At 45.8% G+C, this 21,790-nt stretch overlaps 1 protein-coding gene across 11 annotated transcripts in view; it reads right to left on the bottom strand.

The window, feature by feature from the left end:
- Positions 1 to 21,790, bottom strand: part of SBF1 (SET binding factor 1) — a 1,129,538-nt gene that overhangs the window by 231,559 nt on the left and 876,189 nt on the right. For all 11 annotated transcript variants that reach the window (XM_069229431.1, XM_069229429.1, XM_069229425.1 and 8 more), the window contains one exon: positions 14,812 to 14,913. In XM_069229431.1, coding sequence (XP_069085532.1) covers positions 14,812 to 14,913 — 102 coding nt within the window. The remainder of the gene's footprint in view (positions 1 to 14,811; positions 14,914 to 21,790) is intronic.

The following is a 21,790-nucleotide window of genomic DNA, read 5'->3' on the forward strand; positions in this document are numbered from 1 at the left end:
TTCATCCATAGAGCATTGCCCTTGGACTGAGGTTGTATGTAGGAAGCTGGCTCTGTATATACTATGTCAAAGTGAATATAGTAAGCACAGAGTCCAGGGGTTCCCCAGCCGCTTAACAGAGGCTAAAGCAGATAATACTAATGCTCTCCTTTTGTGGTAGTGTGGTCGAGCAGTTGGGCTTATCAGACAATAGTGCAAAGCATTTGTTGTACACACACAGAAAATAGAAGAAGCACACACTCAATGACTGGGGGGGCTGAGGGGGTAGAAAAGTTGGATCTGTTTACAGGTAAGTAGAACACTTACAGTCTCAGTTTCCGGGTTTTAGGAAGTCCACTGGTTGGGGTTCAAGTTAACCCCAAACACCCACCACCAGCAACACAGGGCCGGCCAGGTGCAGAGGTGAAAGTTGAGCAAATTTAACGTGGGCTCCTATGGAGACAGGGGGTAATCGGAATCTGGTCAGCCAGTACCTGTGACTGAGAGGCCAGACCAGGGGGGATTAGGAGAGCACTGGAGGGTCCACAAGTAGGCAACAAACACACACCATCAGTGGTACAGGGGCTGCAGGGTGCAAACAGGATGTCAGGTTTCCAATGCTGGTCTATGAGGAGACCCCAGGGTCTGCAGGCGGAATCCAGGGAGGTGTCTCGGGCACACCAACAGTCAGATAGGGAGAAGGGCCGCCTGCTGAACAATGAGCCACCAGGGGTCGGTTTCATCAAGGCCTGAGGGCTGCGGGTGCAGTGTGTCCTTTAGGCGTCGGATATCTTTGTCCGGAGCTTGCGGTCAGAGGGGTCCTCAGGATTCCCTCTGCAGATGTTGTCGTGGAGGGGTGGAGAGGTCAACCCAGGATGGGCACTTGCTTGCAATTGCCTGGGCACCCTCTCTTGCTGGGTGGTCCACCTGGACACGGGTCATGGGCATCGGGTGTACAGGGGTCAAGACTCACGCATCTGGAGTGAGGTGGGAGTCCTTAGTTGTAGGTTTCTTCAGACAGAGCCGCTGTCCTCTGGAGTTCTTGGTCCTTTTGGGTGCATGGCAGTCCTCTGGAGTTGGCAGAGGTCGCTGGGCCCTATGGACACATTGCTGTTCTTTTTGTAGGTTCTTTGAAGCAGGAGACAGGCTGCTAGGGCTGGGGCCAAAGCAGTTGTCGTCTTCCTTCTTCTCTGCTGGGGGCTTCAGCTTAGAATTCCTTCTTCTTCTTGTAGGTCGCCAGAAATCTGGTGAGCTGGGTTCAGGGAGGCCCATAAATCCTACATTTAGGGGCGTGCTAAGGGTCAGAGGGCAGTAGCCAATGGCTACTGCCCCCGAGGGTGGCTACACCCTCCTTATGCCCACTCCCTTTGGGGAGGGGGGGACACATTCCTATCCCTATTGTTCCCTGTCCTCCAAATCAAGATGGAGGATTCTGCAGGGAGGGGGGTCACATCAGTTCTGGACACCTCAGGGGTGGTCTTGGCTGGGATGGTCAATCCTCTCTGTTTTCCCTAATTTTCCCGCTGGACTTGCCGGCCAAAAGTGGGGCTTTGTCCGGTGGGCGGGCATCTCCATTACCTGGAGTGCCCTGGGGCACTGTAACACGAGGCTTGAGCCCTTAAGGCTCACCGCCAGGTGTTACAGTTCCTGCAGGGGGAGGTGTGAAGCACCTCCACCCAGGACAGGCTTTGTTTCTGACCACACAGTGCACAAAGTCAATCACCCCATGTGGTCAGAAACGTGTCTGAAAGTGGAAGGCTGGCACAGACCGGTCAGTCCTACACTAGTTGGGCTAACATACAGGGGGCATCTCTAAGGTGCCCTCTGTGTGCATGTTTTAATAAATCCCACACTGGCATCAGTGTGGGTTTATTGTGCTGAGAGGTTTGATACCAAACTTTCCAGTATTCATTGAAGCCATTATGGTGCTGTGGAGTTCGTAATGACAAACTCCCATACCATATACTCAATATAGCTACACTGCACTTACAATGTCTAAGAATGGACGTAAACACTGTAGGGATATATTGCTCATGCAGCTATGCCCTCACCTGTGGTATAGTCACCCTGCTGTAGGGCCTGCTAGAGGGGTGACTTACCCATGCCACAGGCAACGGTTTGTGTCGACTTTTTCTCCCCACCAGCACACACATGCAGGCCCTTGGTACCATGGATACCTTTTACAAGGGACTTATCTGTGTACCAGGGCTGTGCCAATTGTGGAAACAAAAGTACAGTTTTAGGGAACGAACACTGGTGCTGAGGGCTGGTTAGCAGGGTTCCAGCACACTTTCAGTCAAAGGTGGCATCAACACTAGGCAAAAAGTTGGGGGGGGGTTACCATGCCAAAAGTGGCACTTTCCTACAGGGTGGGTATCTAGACGCAAAGTATTGGCATTTTGAGTTCTCTGCGGTGGCAAAGAGATTTATCTCTGGTGTTCCCCACAATTGAAAGTATTGGTGAATTAATTATGGGTGAATTTCCCATTCGAGGACTTGTTGCTGCGTCCTGCTTAATAGATCCGCTCCTTGGAGCTAGTCTGCCAGTAAATTAATGTGGCTGTGAATCACCCACTTCCAAATTGTCTGAGCTAGAAGGGATAATTGAGATTAGTGTCCCCCCTGTTTTTGTAGAAAATACCTTGTTGTCATATTGTCTGTACAGACTAACACTTCATTGTGTGATATTTGTTTAAGGAATGGGTTGAGTGATAGAAAAACTGCTAGCAGTTCCAAATAACTGATGTGATAATTCTGTTGAATGAGATCTCATTACCGCTGTATAGTGAGGTTGTTGAGGTGAGCCCCCCAACCTGTCTGTGATGCATCTGTTGTGAGAGTGATCAGAGGCACAGGATCCCGAAAGGGACGCCCTTTTGAAAAGTTGGTGGGATTCCACCATTGCAGAGAGCAGTGAGTCTGGCTGTACAACAACACTAAATCCTGAAATTGACCCTGTGACTGAGACCACTGTTGAGAAAGGCACTGTTGCAGTGGACGCATGTGTAGTCTTGCATGGGGAACTATGGCTGTGCAGGAAGCCATCATTCAAAAATAGTTGCCTCATTAGCTTCACTAAGTATGATTCTCCTGTAATTGAGAGATGAGATTTTGAAAAGCTTGATTCCTTATCAGGTTTGGATATAATCGCTGACTGAGTGTTCAGAAATGGCTCCCAGACAAGGCTGTATTTATGAGGGTTGAAGATGTGATTTGAGGTAATTTATTGTAAACCCCTAATTGTGTAGAAGATTTACTGTGTACTGAGTGTGTTGCGGGCATGTTTGAATTGTACTGGCTTTTATGAGCCAATCGTTTAGCTATGGGAAAACATGTGTGTTGTCTTCTGAGAAATGCTGCTACTACTGTCGAGCATTTTGTGCATCTTGGGGCTGCTGTTACCCAGAATGGTAGTACCTTGAATTGGTAATGCTTTCCTGCAATGACAAATCTTAGATATTTGCGGTGTGCTGGATGTATGGGAATATGGAAATAAGCATCTTTGAGATCCAATGCTGTCATGTAATCCCCTTGCTGTAATATAGGAAAAACATCTTGCAGAGTGACCATGTGGAAATGCTCTGAAAATATGTATAGATTGAGAGGCCTGAGATCTGAAATTTGCCTTAATGAACCGTCCTTTTTGGGTATGAGGAAGTAAACTGAATATACTCCTAACCTTTGTTGGGATGTAGGTACTGGTTCTATAGCCCCTTTGAGAAGAAGGGACTGTACCTCCTCTTTCAAGACGGTGGTGAGAGAGTTTGTGGTAGAATCCACTGATCTGTGGTGATGTTGTACCATTGTGGATACAAATTTACCAGTCTTCTTCGTACAGGAGATGTACGAGTTGTTGGGATTTGTAAAAAGCCACAGTTTTGTTGAGGTGGAGGAACCTTTAGAGGCAGATGTTTAACCTCTTCCTCTTTTGTTTGAGCTTCTGTACGAACCTCTATTAGAAGCGCAAAGCCTGTTTTTGTTGCAAGGTGGATGGCTCTGTGGTTGAAGGTTTGAACCCACCTCTGAATTGTGGCTTACGAAAAGTGCCTCTAAAGGGTGTGGCATATAGTGCACCCATAGTCTTAGCTGTTTCAGAGTCTTTTTAAAGTTTCTCTATGGTGGTATCCACCTCTGGCCCAAATAAATGCTCTTTATCAAAAGGCATGTTTAATACAGCCTGCTGTATTTCAGGTTTAAAACCTAAGCACCTCAACCACGCATACCTCCTTATTGCTATGCTAGTGTTCACCCCCCCCTTGCTGCTGTATCAGATGCATCAGTAGCATATCTGATTGCATTGTTTGAAATAGCCCGTTCCTCTGCTACTATTCCCTGTCCTCTCTTTGATATTCCTGTGGAAGATATTGCAATAGATCTTCCATTTCATCCCAGTGGGCTATATCGTGCCTTGCCAGGAGTGCCTGAGGATTTGCAGTCCTCTAGTGATTAGCAGCATGAGCTAATCACTAGAGGATTGCATTCTTTTGCCCACTATGTCTAATTACTTACTCTCTTTGTCTGTGGGAGAAGCATCTCCTGTAGACTGACTTTTGGCACGTTTTCGGGCTGCACTTACTACTATGGAGTCAGGTGGTAATTGTGTTTTGATGAAAGCTTGATCAGAGGGTGCAGCCTTGTGTTTTTTTTTTTTTTTTTTTTTTTAAATCAACCCTAGGTGTGATGATCCTTGGACTTGACTGGTTCTTTGAATATGTCAGCGGCATGTCTAAGCATGCCCAGAAGCATTGGGAGACATTGGGACACTTTATGTGTACCTGTTAAAGTATTAAACAAGAAGTCCTCTTCAACTGGATCTGTATGTAATTGTACGCTGTGATACGCAGCTGCTCTAGCAATCACTTGATTATAAGCAGGGGTATCTTTACGGGGAGATGGCCTTGCTGGATATAAATCCGAGTCATTAGACAAAATGGGATCAGGATCATAGAGATACCATGGGTCTACATCCTGTCGAGCATCACTTAAGTCATCCGTATGAGGTAATACTGATTATCTTTGTGGAGAGAATTGTGTGAAATATGTAGGTGAGGGTGGAGGTGGTGGGGTGGAAGGAAGTAAAGGGGAATGTGGTGGTGTAGATGGAGGTTGTTCTGTAGCCTTTTCCTTCTCCTTTTCCTTAGAGACTTTCTTAGGTGGAGACCCAGAGTCCAAAGTCTCTTGAAATGTGAGTCTCCTCTTAATTGGCACAGGAGAGGCTATGATCCTTCCTGTTGCTTTTTGTATTTGAAGCTTGTGCTGTTTAGCGTCCATCAATTCAAGTATTGGTTCTATGGAAGATGACTCATCAGTAACTGCAGAATGTTTAATGATGGCAGTTTTTGATTCCGAAGGTTTGGATACCGAATGTTTGGATGGAACTGAAAATGTCGGCTCCGAAAATTATGTTAACTTTTTCGGCTTCGAAGTAGAAATGTCTGATTTTCGTCTCAATACCGAAATAGATATAGTTGTCTGTTTGGTCGGTGCCAGATGCATTTTGGTCTCATGTATTTTCGGTGCAGAACCTGAAGTTTGGTTATCTGAATGTATTTTTCGGCTCCAACCATGGCCCGACGGCAGTGGAGGACCAATGACTAATGCAGGAGTCTTTTTAATAGTCTTTGTTTGGTGCGATGGGGCTGATGTGTACACGTACTGCGCCGTTGGGATGGATTGGCTCGATTCGAGTCAGAGTCTCTAATTGAGAAGGCTATGTGTCGTCGTACTTCTTCCTGGCATGCTCTTCCCTGAAGATTTCGGGGGTGTCTTCTGTTGACGTGGATGCCGTTTCTACTCTACGTGCTCTTCGGTCCCAGAGTCTTCTCTGATTGAAACGATCTACAGGCGTCACAGATCTCTTCTCTGTGTTCCGGAGACAGACACAGTATTACACACTAAGTGCTGGTCAGTGTAGGAAAACTTGGAGTGACACCAAGGACAGAACCAAAACAGAGTTTGTTCCATCAGCCTATCATTCTTCAACTAAAGTTTGTCGAAGTAGGCCCAAAAAGGGCGTGGTCGCACCTAAGGGCATGAAATCGACCTCAACTCTAAAAATCGGATAGACTATAAAGCATAGAAAATGCGATCGAAGACTATACCGACATTGAAAGAAAAATATAAAAAAGGTCAGAAGATACTGAACAAAGATTCACCGGATCAAGAGGAAACGTGCAAATCCGACGGCGGAAAGAAAACAATCTAACAAAGGACTTGATGCCCACGCGCAGTATCACCGAGAGGAGTCACTCGATCTCGTGACTCAACAATATTCTTCGATGAAAAACAACTTGTAACACTATACAAAACAGATGGCGGACTTATGCAAAGCATGTTTATATGCAGCTATACATGCCATCGAACAGTGTGTTATAATAAACAAAACAATCTTGAATGACTGCATTAACTGGTGTTTTTGGAATCTACGATTGTAAGATCATAAGGAGGACACAACTCCTAGTCAATATTCAATCCCAAGTGTGAGCAGCTGTCAAAATTAGAGGCAGAAACAGACTTCAGAACCCCCAATCTCTGTCTAAGGTGATGATTTAATGTTTTTCTTTGTTCAATGTGGGGTAGTTGAGGTCGAGCTAGTCACAAACCAACATCATACATTCATTGTAAGAACTGCCCTCTGCATGTTACAATAAATTAGGAGAATCTGGTTGTTATGAGCATACAAGTAAAAGTCGGAGCCATAGATCTGGATGAACTCTGCTCAAAGTACATTCTGAAAAGAAAGATTGGGGGAATGAATACTGCAATAGTTTAAGGTGCAAATAGGATGTAAAGGAGAAAATGCACTGCTTAGACTTTCAATTACTTTGATCTGAATGAAGGTAGGGTTTCTGATTCCTATTTTCTGGAGGAGACCCGCTACTAGCTTGTGATTAAGAATGCTAAGCATTGTAGGAAAGGCCAGCTTCTATCTTGAAAAAAGCACAATACAGATCACCTTTGGGCTCACATGTTGTCACTGTAGACTGATGACCCAACAATGCTGTGCAAAAAGACAGACAGCTGTTGAAAGGACTGCTGCATATCTGAGATTTACAGTGTGGATGAGTAATAATTGTGAATGTACGTATATAGTGATGCTGCATGATGCCTGAATGAACCCTCAGCTATCTAAGGAAGTCACATACGCCGGCAGCCACAATAGACCCAGCTGAGCCCTAGAATAAACCAAAAATGGCGATAAATGACAAAACATAGTCCAATACGATTTGCAAATGAGTACAGTGCCTTGGTAGAGGTTAGAGTAGTGAATTCAGCAAATATGGTAGTCCATAGGCATATGATTCCAAGTTAGGGATGTGCCCATTAAGTGTTTTGTAAAAGAAGTTATTGTGCTGTGTTGCCAAAGTCAATGAAGAAAGGTCGACATGTGTCTAGTGTCCCCCAGGTTTGTTTACTCAGTCCAAAAAGAAGAGAGGTAGGGCTATAATAGGCCCATACTGTCTGAATGTGTGATGAAGCTCATTTATTAGTGAACTCTTTTGGCAGAATTCACTTCTAACCTCTTCCAAAGCGCTGTACTCGTTCGCAAATCATAACTGACTATGCTTTGCCATTCAACAAAATTGCTATTTATTTAAAGCTCTTCTACATAAGCCTTGATAAAGTCCAGAAGGACAAAACAGGTTTTGGTTGTAGGATCAATTTATTCTTTTTATGTGATTCTGTGCACTCAATATAGCCATGCTCTAACCCAAATTACGGTTGTACTTCAAACTTTGTTCCAGTACTGTATTTTCGTGTGCTCTGTTGCCATTTTATGTTTCTTCTTGACACTATCAACTTACATGAGGGGGCAGTGACCACATGTTCTGTGACATCAAGCATAATGAGGAGTAGGGTAATTGGTCCAGTCCTTGGAGCTTCTATTTGTTTGTTATAAAAGGGAGAGTATTGCAATTTAATCAAGTTAGGGGCAGCCTGCTGTTGGATAAGGATAAGTTACTTACCTGTAAATCCTAGTTCTCTTCCAGGGGTATCCTCATCAAAGTCATAAACATTGAATATTCCCGCCCTTGTGCGGGGACCCCGGAGCATATATAAAATATATACACATTATACATGTGTAACAAACAGTCATGCAGGCTATCATGTTAAAAACAGGCTAAAATGCTTTATTTCTATGAAGTTTTTTTTTTTTTTTTAAATACTACAATAGAGCATAAATAAGTACCCAAGCTCCTAAAACTAGGCTTGGGGAAGTAAGCAGTAGCAAACTCTAGTGAAAAAAAAAGAGAAAACTGCATTGAAAAACAATGAAGCATTCTTAGCCAATAGGCTGCATGTAGGTTAACACAGGAGAACCATAAAAACTTTGGCACTGTGCCTTTAAGACCCTGAGCACCTCCAGTATCCCACCATGCCTCAGGGGTGAAGGAAAGGTGACAGTTGGTTCACAGTTAGGTCAGTTCTTTTTACGGTAACAATTTGTATAATTGAATCAAAATACTGTCTGTCCTGCACTTCCAGTAGACGTGTGTCCGGGGAGGAGGGTGGGTTGTTTATGACTTTGATGAGGATACCCCTGGAAGAGAACTAGGATTTACAGGTAAGTAACTTATCCTTCTCTTCCAGGGGATCCTCATCAATAGTCATAAACATTGAATAGATTAGCAAGCCCATCCCTAAACCCAGCGGACTGTCCGATAGAAGTGCAGGAATAGACATGTCTTACGCAAATAAATTCCTTAGAGAGGCCTGCCCCACTTGGGCATCCGCTCTTGCATCTGAGTCTAAACAATAATGTCTTGTAAAAGTATGTACAGACTTCCATGTAGCAGCCTTACAAATCTCAGATATAGGAACATTGTTAAGGAGAGCAGCTGTAGCCGCTTTTCCCCTTGTGGAATGCGCTCTAGGCCGCGCTAGCAATTGTCTATTAGCTAGCTGGTAAGTATTAACAATACAAGAGACTATCCATCTTGATATTGTTCGCTTAGATGCTGCTTCTCCTGTCCTTAAATGACCATAGTTCACAAACAAGCGGTTAGAGTTTCTAATCGATTTTGTCTTGTCCAGATAAAATTTCAGCACTCTTTTCAAGTCTAATGAGTGCAATGCTTTCTCAGCCGGAGTTTCCGGATTGGGAAAGAACGTCGGTAAAGTTATGGTCTGATTAATATGGAATTCTGACACCACCTTCGGAAGGAAAGATGGGTGAGTTCGCAGAACTACTCTATTGTCATGAAAAACCGTGTACGGTTCTTTTGCAGACAAGGCCTGGATCTCACTGACCCTCCTCGCTGAAGTAATGGCCACCAGAAAAGCCGTTTTCCACGTAAGGTGTTGTAAGGAAGCCTTATGGATAGGCTCGAAAGGAGGGCCCATAAGTTTTGCTAGGACTATGTTCAGTTCCCACGGAGGAGAAGGCCTCCGAATTGGCGGAAAAACTTTCTTCAAACCTTCTAAGAAATCCTTGACTACAGGTTTCGTAAAGAAGGATTCCTGAGAAGGTGACTTGCGATAGGCAGTAATAGCAGACAAATGTACCTTAATAGATGATACCTGCAGACCGGATTTCGCTAGGTGAAGCAAATAGGACAGTATGACGTCCTCCTGCGCCCGTATGGGGTTATGGCCTTGCTGACAGCACCATATGTAGAATCTCTTCCACTTAAAAGCGTAGGAACGCCGCGTGGAAGGCCGTTTGGACTCTTTCAAGATGTTCATGCACTCCTGCGAGAGTCCTAGGTGCCCATACTGCAGGAATTCAGGAACAATGCTGTTAAGCTCAGAGAGGGTAGGTTGGGATGCAGAATCCTGCCCTCCATTCTGCTCAGAAGATCCGGTCTGCACGGCAGCCTCCTGTGAGGTTTTTCCGACAGGTTGAGGAGATCCGTGTACCAGAATTGTCGAGGCCATTGTGGCGCTATAAGAATCATTCTGGCCCTGGATCCGTAAAGTTTGCTGATCACTGCCGGAATGAGGGGAATCGGAGGAAAAGCGTAAAGAAATGTCCCTGACCAGTCGATCAACAGGGCATTCCCTCGAGATCCTGGACGGTAGAACCTGGATGCGAAGTCTGGGCATTTCCTGTTTACATCGTCTGCGAAGAGGTCCAGTTGAGGCCGACCCCATTGCGCGAAGATGTATTCTGCGACTTCGTCGTGCAGGACCCAATCGTGAACGTCCTCCAGGTGTCTGCTTAGAAAGTCTGCTTCTACGTTCTGCTGACCTGGCAGGTGAACTGCTGTGATTGACATTCCTCTGGCCAGGAGCCAATGCCATATCGCTTGGGACTCTCGTGAAAGGGGTAGGGATCTCGTTCCCCCTTGTTTGTTCAAGTAATACATCGTGGTTGTATTGTCCGTCTGTATCAATAGAGTTTTCCCCTGAATTAGCGGTGTGAAAGACTTGAGAGCCAGATGGACCGCTCTGAGTTCTAGCAGATTGATGTGGTACTGCTTCTCCTTGTCTGACCACAGACCCTGCGCTTGAAAAGGACCCAGATGAGCCCCCCATCCCTGAAGAGACGCATCCGTTACCAGAGTGTCGGATGGAAGTACCTGGTGAAACGGAGCGCCCACTGACAGGTGAGGTCTGTGCATCCACCATCTCAATGACTGCAGTGCTATCTCCGGTAGCCGCATTGTGTCTTCCCAGCGACCTGTTCTTTGGCTCCAATTGGCCTCCAATGCCTCTTGGAGGGGTCTCATGTGGAGTCTGGCATTTGGGACAATAAAGATGCACGATGCCATGGAGCCCAGTAGTGATGTCACCTGACGTGCCGTAGGTGCGCTGGCTCTCAACAGGTCCTGGCACTTCATGTTTATTGAGGACAGTCGTTCCTCCGAAGGATACACTTTTTGTAGTTCTGTGTTTATGATAGCTCCTAGGTAGTGAAGACTCTGCGTTGGAGTCAAGGTTGACTTCTGGTAATTGACCTGAAGACCTAGAGCTTCGCAAACTCCTAGTACAATGTCCCGATGGCTTCTCGCCTGCTCCGGAGAAGAAGCCTTTAGTAGCCAGTCGTCTAGGTATGGATATATGTATATCCTTTGTCTTCGTAGATGCGCCGCCACCACTGCCATACATTTCGAGAAAACTCTTGGAGCAGATTTCAGGCCAAAGGGTAGAACCCTGAACTGGTAATGCTGTAACGCTACTCGAAAGCGCAGGAATTTTCGATGCTTTGGAGCTATTGGGATGTGGAAATACGCATCCTGCAGGTCGATGGAGCACATCCAGTCTGCCTGATGCAGTTGAGGGAAAATTTGGTGAAGCGCTAGCATTCTGAACTTCTGCTTTCTTATGTATTTGTTCAGCAGTCTTAGATCCAGGATTGGCCTGAAAACGCCCTCTTGACCCTTCTTTGCTACTAGAAAGTAACGGGAGTAGACCCCCTTTCCTCTGTGGGCAGGTGGAACCCTTTCTATGGCATTCTTTCTTAGGAGGGCGAGAGCCTCCTTGCGTAGCAAGGTGAGATGAGCCGGATTGTGTTTGGTCGGTGGCAAGTGTGGTGGAGGCTGCTTGAAAAGGAGAGAATAGCCATGTTCGACAATATTGAGCACCCATTTGTCTCTTGTGATAGAGTGCCACTCGTGAAGATGAGCAATAATACTTCCCCCCACCGGAGTGGTGTACAGTGTCGAGGGAAGCGAGACTTCATTGCTTAGTGGGTGCTTTTAGAGTGGACTGTTGAGGTCTACTTGACCCTCGCTCCCTTGTGTTTCTTCGCTGAAACAGAGGGCGTCCCTGTCGTTGCTGAGACCTTTGCGACCAATGAGGGGTTTGAACCCTCTGTTGGAAAGGGCGTCTATCATACGGTCTGTACCTCCGCCTGAAATCTTTCCTTCTTTCGAGGCCTACCGCCTTCATGGTATCCACCTCGGTCTTCATGCGGGCCATCTCTTCGTCTGCATGGGCACCGAATAGAGAATTCCCGGCAAATGGGAGATTCAGGATACGTTGTTGTGCCTCCTGTTTCAAGCCAGTGAGCCTCAGCCAGGAAGATCTCCTCGCACAGATACCATGTGCGTACCCATGAGCCGCCAAATCCGCCCCATCCGCTGCCGCGCTGATAACTTGGTTAGATACCAGGCATCCTTCCTGTAGAATCTCTTGGAAATCTTGCCTGTCTTCTCTGGGCAGTTTTTCCGTAAATCTACTGAGGGAATCCCACAGAGAACGATCGTACCTGCCCAGGAGCGCAGACGCACTAGAGACCTTCATTGCTGAAGCCGCTGTCCCGCACATCTTTCTTCCCAGAGAGTCTAAATGCCTGCTCTCTTTATCCGGGGGTACTGTGGATGACGATGCCACCGAGTGGGTCTTTCGGGCGGCAGCTATGATCACTGAGTCTGGTGGCGGATCCTTCCTAAGGAATAAAGGGTCTTGCTCTGGAGCCTTGTACTTTTTAAGAATCCGAGCCGGGGCAGACTTAAGCGAGGCTGGGGCCAGAAAAGTGTCCATGATCGGCTGCAACAAACCAGGCACTAGAGGCAGCAACTTTTTCGACGCTGATCTCTGTTGTAGTGTCTCAAATATGATTGATGAGGAGGTAGATGGTTCTGGAACCTCTATATTGAGTTTCTGTGCTCCTCTTAGTAACACCTCGTTGAAAGTGGTTATGTCATCCACTGGTGAGACTCTAGCAGGTGGTGAATCTGTAAGAGTAGGTGAGTAACGCCTGACAGAAGAACCTGATGAAGACCAAGAGGGTGATCTTCTTGAGCGCGACCTGGATCTCCGTTGAGAGCGAGATCTGCTGCGGGACGCTGTAGCCGAGCGCCTAGTCCTCGCGGTCGACTGTCGAGGAGCTGAACGAGCCCGTTCTGCCCCGGCTGTCGGCGATGGCGTTCTTGGCGGGGAGGCAGTGGGTGAATACATTCGCGAATATTGCGAATCTGGGGAGGCCGCTGGTCTGTTGAGGCTCTCCAGCCATCTCGGAGATAGGTTGATGGGCGAGACATGCCCAGGAGATGCTCTTGACCGAGAAGAGTCGCTCGGTATGGAGACCACTGGAGACTGAGCCTTGTCTGGCGAGGGGCGATGTTCTGCTCCCAGTTGGACAGGTAAGACCTGCGTCGACGTCGATGGCTGTTTCGACGTCGAAGGACGCCCAGTCGGTTGGTCCTGCCTCGACGTTGATTGCCTCGACGTTGAGTGCCTTGACGTCGAACGGCGTTCCTTGGAACTCGACCTGCTCGCCGTCGTGTGCCTCGACGTGGAGCGATGGGAGGTTGACGGCGGATGTTTGCCGTGCCGTCGTGGAGATCTCGACGTCGTGTGTCCTGACGTCGGGGGGCGCACAGCCTTTGGCGGCGACCGGGCATGCCGGCGGTGGCTCGACGTCGATCGGCGGGCTGCCGTCGACGGAGACCTGCCCCTGCTCTGAAGTTCCCTCGACGCCGTTCCCTTCGACGTCGGGTGCGTCGCCGTCGACGGCGATCTATGCCGGTGGGACGGTGGTAGCGACGACGTCGACGGTGAACAAACAGGTATTTTCCTACCTGTCGACGTCGACCGGGCCATTCTCTCCTGAGAATGGCCTTCTGGATGCCTGGGGAGCGAGGAGGACGATGTTCTTTTCCTCTCCTGAAGCCCATGAAGTCGGATCTTCTCTCTGTCTTTCAGAGTCCTCCTAGACATGTTCTTACAGTACTGACAAGTGTCAGGGCAGTGACTCTGAGGCAGGCACACTATGCACAGAGAGTGGGGATCTGACTGGGCCTTCTTCTTCCCACAAGCAGGGCATTTGACAAAAAGAGAAGGCATTTTTCTGTCAGAAAAAACCTTCCCAGCTCAGACAAAGATGTTATTTGTCGAGTGAAAAGTGAAAAAACGCTTTTTTAAAGAATTTTTCTGAGGAAAAACTCAGAAAAACTGAGAGCTCAATGCTCCAGGATCCTCTCAGAAGGAGCCGGAAAAAAGAACTGACCTAACTGTGAACCAACTGTCACCTTTCCTTCACCCTTGAGGCATGGTGGGATACTGGAGGTGCTCAGGGTCTTAAAGGCACAGTGCCAAAGTTTTTATGGTTCTCCTGTGTTAACCTACATGCAGCCTATTGGCTAAGAATGCTTCATTGTTTTTCAATGCAGTTTTCTCTATTTTTTCACTAGAGTTTGCTACTGCTTACTTCCCCAAGCCTAGTTTTAGGAGCTTGGGTACTTATTTATGCTCTATTGTAGTATTTAAAAAAAAAAAAAAAAAAAAAACTTCATAGAAATAAAGCATTTTAGCCTGTTTTTAACATGATAGCCTGCATGACTGTTTGTTACACATGTATAATGTGTATATATTTTATATATGCTCCGGGGTCCCCGCACAAGGGCGGGAATATTCAATGTTTATGACTATTGATGAGGATCCCCTGGAAGAGAAGTATAGTGAAACAAAAGGGTACACTAAATCAGCAGTACTATTAAACACCCAAGCTGGATAAGTATCTAGTGGACAACAATATATTAAGAATGACAGCATTTCTACAAAACGTTGACGAGTTAGGAATCGCATTCTAATGGTCTCAATACTTGTGGTAGTAATTAACAAAACAAGACAAGCAACCAGTTTTCTAAGTTTAGACACTCTAAAGTTCAACTGTGCTTGTACCTCAGAATGAAAATATAGAAGTATGCACAGAACACAGTGTTAACTGGCCAGAACAGCCACAGTTCATTTAGCCACAGCTGGACCATTTAGTAAGAGCAGTGTAAAAATTAAACACTGTGAATTTTGGGTAATGTGCCTTTAGGAGATTTATGTTCCTGCAGTTATGCACTGGGATTTAAACACTATCACACAAGCGTGTGGCAAAATCAGGACCACACAGCCTAGAATGTGTTATGTCCCAATTCTGGTCATAAGCCTTACCTGGGTCGTAATGTCCCACCCATCCTCCAGGCTGACTAGGACTGAGGAGCCAGTGTCCAAGAGCTCAACGACCAGCACAGAAATCTGCAGGATCTTATGCAGCTGAGAAAGCAAAGAAAACTGTTAACACACACTCACAAAGGATGGCAGTCAAGATGGTACAAATTAATGATATTCACTTAGGCAAGGAGAACACATCCTGAAATGTACACCTCAGGATCATAATGAATGAAGGGGAAAAGGTTTACACAGACGTACAGACAAGGATCCACTGACTACAGCCTGGAAATCACAGAAGTCAACACACATTCATGGATGGAAGGGGAAATTCCTGGGAACAGAGGTGAGTAGAAGGAGGGGTAGGAAGTGTAGGAATCTGGCTATCTATGTGGTGTACCAAATGTAAGGGGACACTATGCAGATAGTCTAGGCGACCCTTATTGGTTTACAGGGGTTAAAATAATATTCCCAAATGCTCTCTTTTGTGCTAGTATGGGCAAGCAGTTTAGGCTTATCAGAGGGTGGTGCTAAGCATTTGTTGAACACACGCAATCAAAAAATGAGACACACTCAAAAAGAAACTCGAGAATCATTTTAGAAAAATAAAACACTTTTATATGTTTCAACACCAGAAAATCTTCAAGGCAAGGGAAGTACTGTTGCACAGTAATTCTTCAAGGGTGGTGGTGGGGGGGGGGGAGGGGTAAAGTACATTTACTGCATAGAAGTCTTTTCAGAAGGATCTTAACCGGGGTCCCCTTTAGGTTGTACGGTACTAGAGAGCAAGTTCAGAAGAAACAACTGCAGTTCAGTTTTACCTGCCTTGGGCGTCCAGGTGCAGAGGTGCTGGATGGGTTGGAAGCCTTGCGCACTGCACGATTGGGGGGGGTTGGGGTGAACGGGGATAGCATCTAGAAACAAGCTGCAGAGGGAGTCTTGGGGACAAGTCTGGGATCTCCCAACGGATGGCTCAATCTGTGGAGGCCCAGGGAGCAGGGCACCACCGTTGGTTGTCGTAGACCCTGGCCGGGGAGCTTGGGTGCAGCTCATCTATTAGTGAACTGTTTTGGCAGAATTCACTTCTAACCTCTTCCAAAGCGCTGTACTCGTTCGCAAATCATAACTGACTATGCTTTGCCATTCAACAAAATTGCTATTTATTTAAAGCTCTTCTACATAAGCCTTGATAAAGTCCAGAAGGACAAAACAGGTTTTGGTTGTAGGATCAATTTATTCTTTTTATGTGATTCTGTGCACTCAATATAGCCATGGTCTAAACCAAATTACTGTTGTACTTCAAACTTTGTTCCAGTACTGTATTTTCGTGTGCTCTGTTGCCATTTTGGTTTTGGTCAGTGGTTACTCCTGTATCAAAGTCAGCCACGGTTCTCAATTGGACCTGCAAGAGGTGGGCAACACAGAACAGCTGGGCCAATCTCAGTGCTTACCTCTGCGATGCCGACATCGCCTTGTAGGATGGTTGGTCTTTGTGGCGTTGGAGTCTGGATTGGACTCAAACAAGCTTTGGTTGCTGCAAGATTTCTGGGACCCCCAGGAATCAGTGCAGGACTGCTCCTGTGAATCCTGGTGTCTTCACACTTCGGGACGCGAGGAAAAAGACATGACCTCCTGGAGCACAGTGACCTTCTCCTGTGCGGCTGCTGCGCTGGTGGACCCGGTATCAGAAGAACAGCAAACTGGAAGTTGCGACTGGTGCCTGCAAGCCAAAGAGAAGTGGCTCCACCACTTCAAGGGAGATGCTGACAGCTTGGCAAAGTGCTGGAGGCCCTCGGAGGGTATTGAAGGATGTACAGCCATAAGACGAGTTAGGTTGTCATGATTGTCGGGACAGAAGCAGGCAGGAAGGCAGGGTTTCGCGCCAAAGTCCACCAGAAGTCTGCAATTTTTGGTTCTTTGGCTCTTCTTTCTTCAATCAGTCGAATCTCTTCTTCTGTTGTCAGGAGGCCACCTAAACACTCAATTTAGGGGCGTTTAAGGTAGTGTAGTGTAGTAGCCAATAGGCTACTTACTCTTGGGGTGACTATACCCCGTAAAATGACCACTTCCTGTGGGGAGTGGGCATAACCCTATCCCAGAACTCCTAATTCCACCAAAAACAAAATGGTGGAAACCTTCTTTTGTGGAGCAAATCAGGCTGCCCAACACACGGGTATTGCTAGCCTGGTAGTGTAACACGCCTACTTGCATAGCTAATTTCCCACCTGTCCTGGCGCTAAATGGGCCTCCGGGGGCATCAAATCCCAGGTCTGGGTTGCATATGAAAGGCGGCAGAGACTTTGAAGTCCCTGGCCTTGGTATGCAGATCCACTAGCCATCCTGCTGGAGAATGTGATAACACCTTTCTCTGGAGCAGGCATTGTTTCTGGCCTCCAGTGCTGGCTCTCTCTTCCAGGGGGTCAGAAACATGTCTTTCATGTCAGGCTGGTCGATACCAGTCAGCCAGAATGCTAAGATTCTGGTAGGTTTTAGGGGGCACCTCTAAGGTGTCCTCTAGGTGCATGTCATAATAAATCCAAGTCTGGCATCAGTCTGGATTTATTAAGACAAGGTGTTTGATACCAAACACAATAGGTGTCAGTGAAGCCATTATGTAGCTGGGTAACTAGTAATGACGAGTGACCAGTACACAGCTTAAGGTGGCTTCCCTGTGACATCTGGTAATTAACACTGGCATATCTGTTCATGCAGATATGTTCTCACATCAAATATAATGACCCTGCCTTAAGGCTCTAAGGGCAGCTGTAGGGGTAACTTGCATATATGTAAATGCAGTGATTCGGGCATGGCACACAAGTGTACCAGGCTGTGCTTTCGCTCATGGCTTGCACCATGACACAGAGTCTGCAATGGCAGGCTGAATGCAACTTTTCGGGGATCCCTTAGGGTGGCACAATACATGCATCAGCCCCTAGGGACCCTTTCTAGTACCCAGTCCCTAGGTACCAGAGGTACCATTTGGTAGGGTCTTACAGAAGTACTAGTGTGTGCCAACTGTACACAATTAGACCTTTTACCGCATTTAAGGGAACAAGCACTTGCACTGGGGACCTGTTTAGCAGGAACCCAGTGTACCTTCAGTCAAAAAACCTCAGTACCAGTGGCAACGTGTGTGTGTGTGTGTGTGTGTGTGTGTGTGTGTGGGGGGGGGGGAGGGTAACCATGTCAAAAGGGGCACTTTCCTACAACAAGGATGCTCAAAGGGAACCAGCAGTTCAGAACTGTAAAAGGAATTGGTCTCAAATGTAGCACATGCAGAAAAAGGATGAGGCTGAAATAATGTATAACCGATATTCAGATTTGTAGGGGAGGAAAGATGCTCAAAGGAAACACAAAGATCATGGTGAAGTGAAATAAATATGTTAGATACCAGTACAAAAGATTTGTCAACATCAAATATACTATAGAATCCCAAGGTTATAGAACACACCCTCATAACCATGAAGATCTCCAAAGCATGTAATCGATTCCCACACTGTAAGCCGTTCAAATATCCTTGGACCTAAATAATATAAAAGACTTCTAAGTCCCACACAGGCATACGTAGCCTCTATTGCCCTTTTAAAGGATCTCAAAAAAACATAACCTCTCACTTCACAATAGGGAGAAAATGTGCATCACCTGTGAGGCTACAAAAGAAACAATGCTAGAAAACGGAAAATGTTACTTACCAGTAGACATATGTTTGTGGATGTAGTGCTGTAGATTCACATGCTGTGCATAGCTTGCCATCCAGTGTATGGTTTGGAGTAGTACAACTTGTTTTTGTTTGTAGAACATTTTCGAGTGACTCCTGCTCTCTGTAATACTGCGCATGGGCATCAAGTCCTTTGTTAAATTGTTTCTCCGCAGGCGGGAGAGTGAAGTAGTAATATGGAAAATGTCACTTACCCAGTGTACATCTGTTCGTGGCATGTTGCGCTGCAGATTCACATGCTGTGCATTATCCTGCCATCTAGTGTTGAGCTCCGAGTGTTACAAGTTGTTTTTCTTCGAAGAAGACTTTTCGAGTCACGGGACCGAGTGACTCCTCCCTTTCGGCTCCATTGCGCATGGGCGTCGACTCCATCTTAGATTGTTTTCCCCGCAGAGGTAGGAGTTGGTAAAGTAAGGATACTAAAGGTGCCCATGCAATGGAGAAGAAATGTATGTACATAGTGTGTATTTTCCGTTCGATGGCATGTGTAGCTGCAGATACACATGCTGTGCAAAGACTACAAAGCAGTAATCTCCCCAAAAGCGGTGGTCAGCCTGTAGGAGTTGAAGTTGTCTGAAATAATGTTTTTAGTACAGCCTGTCCTACTGTGGCTTGTTGTGTTGCTAACACATCTACACAGTAATGCTTAGTAAATGTATGGGGCGTAGACCAGGTGGCTGCCTTACAAATTTCTGTCATTGGTATATTACCAAGAAAAGCCATTGTGGCACCTTTTTTCCTAGTGAAATGTGCCCTTGGAGTAATGGGTAATTCTCTTTTAGCTTTAAGGTAACAGGTCTGAATACACTTGACTATCCATCTGGCAATGCCCTGTTTGGATATAGGGTTACCTGCATGAGGTTTTTGGAAAGCTACGAACACTTGTTTTGTTTTACGAAATTGTTTTGTTCTGTCAATGTAATACATTAGCGCTCTTTTAATGTCTAATGTATGCAATGCCCTTTCTGCTACTGATTCTGGTTGTGGAAAGAAGACTGGGAGTTCCACAGTTTGGTTTAGATGAAACGGTGATATGACTTTTGGTAGAAATTGTGGATTTGTACGGAGAGCCACTTTATGTTTATGTATCTGTATAAAGGGTTCTTGTATAGTAAATGCCTGTATTTCGCTAACTTTTGGTAAAGAAGTGATGGCTATTAGAAAGGCTACTTTCCACGTCAAGAATTGGATTTGACAAGAATGAATGGGTTCAAAAGGTGGACCCATGAGTCGTGTTAGTACAATATTAAGATTCCACGAAGGTACTGGTGGTGTCCTTGGGGGTATGATTCTTTTTAGTCCCTCCATAAAGGCTTTGATAACTGGGATTCTAAAAAGCGATTTTGTATGTGTAATCTGCAAATAATCAGATATTGCAGTGAGATGGATTTAAATGGAAGAAAAAGCAAGATTAGATTTTTGTAAGTGTAGTAAATAACCTACAATGTTTTGTATGGAGGCGTTTAGTGGCGTAATTTGATTAGCCTGGCAGTAGAAAACAAACCTTTTCCATTTATTAGCATAACAATGTCTTGTTGTGGGTTTTCTTGCTTGTTTAATGACCTTCATACACTCTTTTGAGAGGTTTAGATATCCGAATTCTAAGATTTCAGGAGCCAGATTGCTAGGTTGAGCGATGCTGGATTTGGGTGCCTGATCTGTTGTTTGTGTTGTGTTAACAGATCTGGTCCATTTGGTAGTTTGATGTGCGGTACTACCGAGAAGTCCAACAGTGTGGTGTACCATGGTTGACGAGCCCACGTTGGTGCTATGAGTATTAGTTCGAGTTTGTTTTGACTCCGTTTGTTGACCAGAAAAGGAATGAGCGGGAGAGGGGGAAAAGCGTATGCAAATATCCCTGACCAGCTGATCCATAGAGCATTGCCCTTGGACTGAGGGTGTGGGTATCTGGACGCGAAGTTTTGGCATTTTGCGTTTTCTTTTGTTGCAAACAGATCTATGTTTGGTGTCCCCCAGCAGTAGAAGTGATCTTTTAGAATTTGGGGATGTATTTCCCATTTGTGAGACTGTTGGTGATCTCGACTGAGATTGTCGGCTAACTGATTGTGAACGGCTGGTATATATATTGTGCTATCAGGCGAATGTTGTTGGGATTTGCCCAATGCCAAATTTTTTGCGCTAGGATACACAGTTGTGACGAGTGCGTCCTCCCCTGTTTGTTTAAATAATACATTGTTGTCATATTGTCTGTCTTGACAAGAATATGTTTGTGGCCTAGAAGGGGCTGAAAAGCTTTTAGTGCTAGAAAGACTGCTAGCAGTTCTAAGTGATTTATGTGAAGTTGTTTTTGTTGACTGTCCCATTGACCTTGTATGCTGTGATTGTTGAGGTGTGCTCCCCACCCAATCATGGAGGTGTCTGTTGTCATAATGGCGTGAGGCACTGGGTCTTGAAATGGCTGCCCTTTGTTTAAAGTTACAGGGTTCCACCATTGAAGCGAAGAGTGTGTTTGGCGGTCTATCAACACTAGATCTTGGAGTTGACCCTGTGCCTGCGTCCATTGTCTTGCTAGGCACTGCTGTAAGGGCCGCATGTGTAGTCTTGCGTTTGGGACAACAGCTATGCATGAGGGCATCATGCCTAGTAGTTTCATCACAAACCTGACCGTGTATTGTTGGTTTGGTTGCATGCTTGATTTTATATTTTGAAACGACTGGACTCTTTGTGGACTTGGAGTGGCAATTGCTCTTTGTGTGTTGAGTGTTGCTCCCAAGTATTGTATTTGGGATGGTTGTAAATGTGATTTTTGGTAATTTATAGAAAACCCTAGTTTGTGCAGAGTATCTATTACATATTGCGTGTGAATTTGACATTGTTGTTGAGTGTTGGCTTTTATTAGCCAATCGTCTAGACACGGGAATACGTGCATGTGATTTCTCCTTATATGAGCTGCTACTACAGCTAGGCATTTTGTAAATACCCTGGGGCCGTTGTTATTCCGAATGGCAAAACTTTGAATTGGTAATGTTTGCCTTGTATTACAAACCTGAGGTATTTCCTGTGAGATGGATGGATGGGTATGTGAAAATACGCATCTTTTAGATCCAGTGTTGTCATGTATTCCCTTTGTTTTAGTAAAAGGACTACATCCTGTAGTGTTACCATGTGGAAATGATCTGATTTGATGAAGAGATTCAGTGTTCTGAGATCTAAAATAGGCCTTAACGTTTTGTCTTTCTTTGGGATGAGGAAATACAGGGAGAAAACCCCCATTCCTCTCTGGTGATAAGGTACCAGTTCTAT

Source organism: Pleurodeles waltl, chromosome 4_1, assembly GCF_031143425.1.
Source record: "Pleurodeles waltl isolate 20211129_DDA chromosome 4_1, aPleWal1.hap1.20221129, whole genome shotgun sequence".
Classification (NCBI taxonomy): domain Eukaryota; kingdom Metazoa; phylum Chordata; class Amphibia; order Caudata; family Salamandridae; genus Pleurodeles; species Pleurodeles waltl.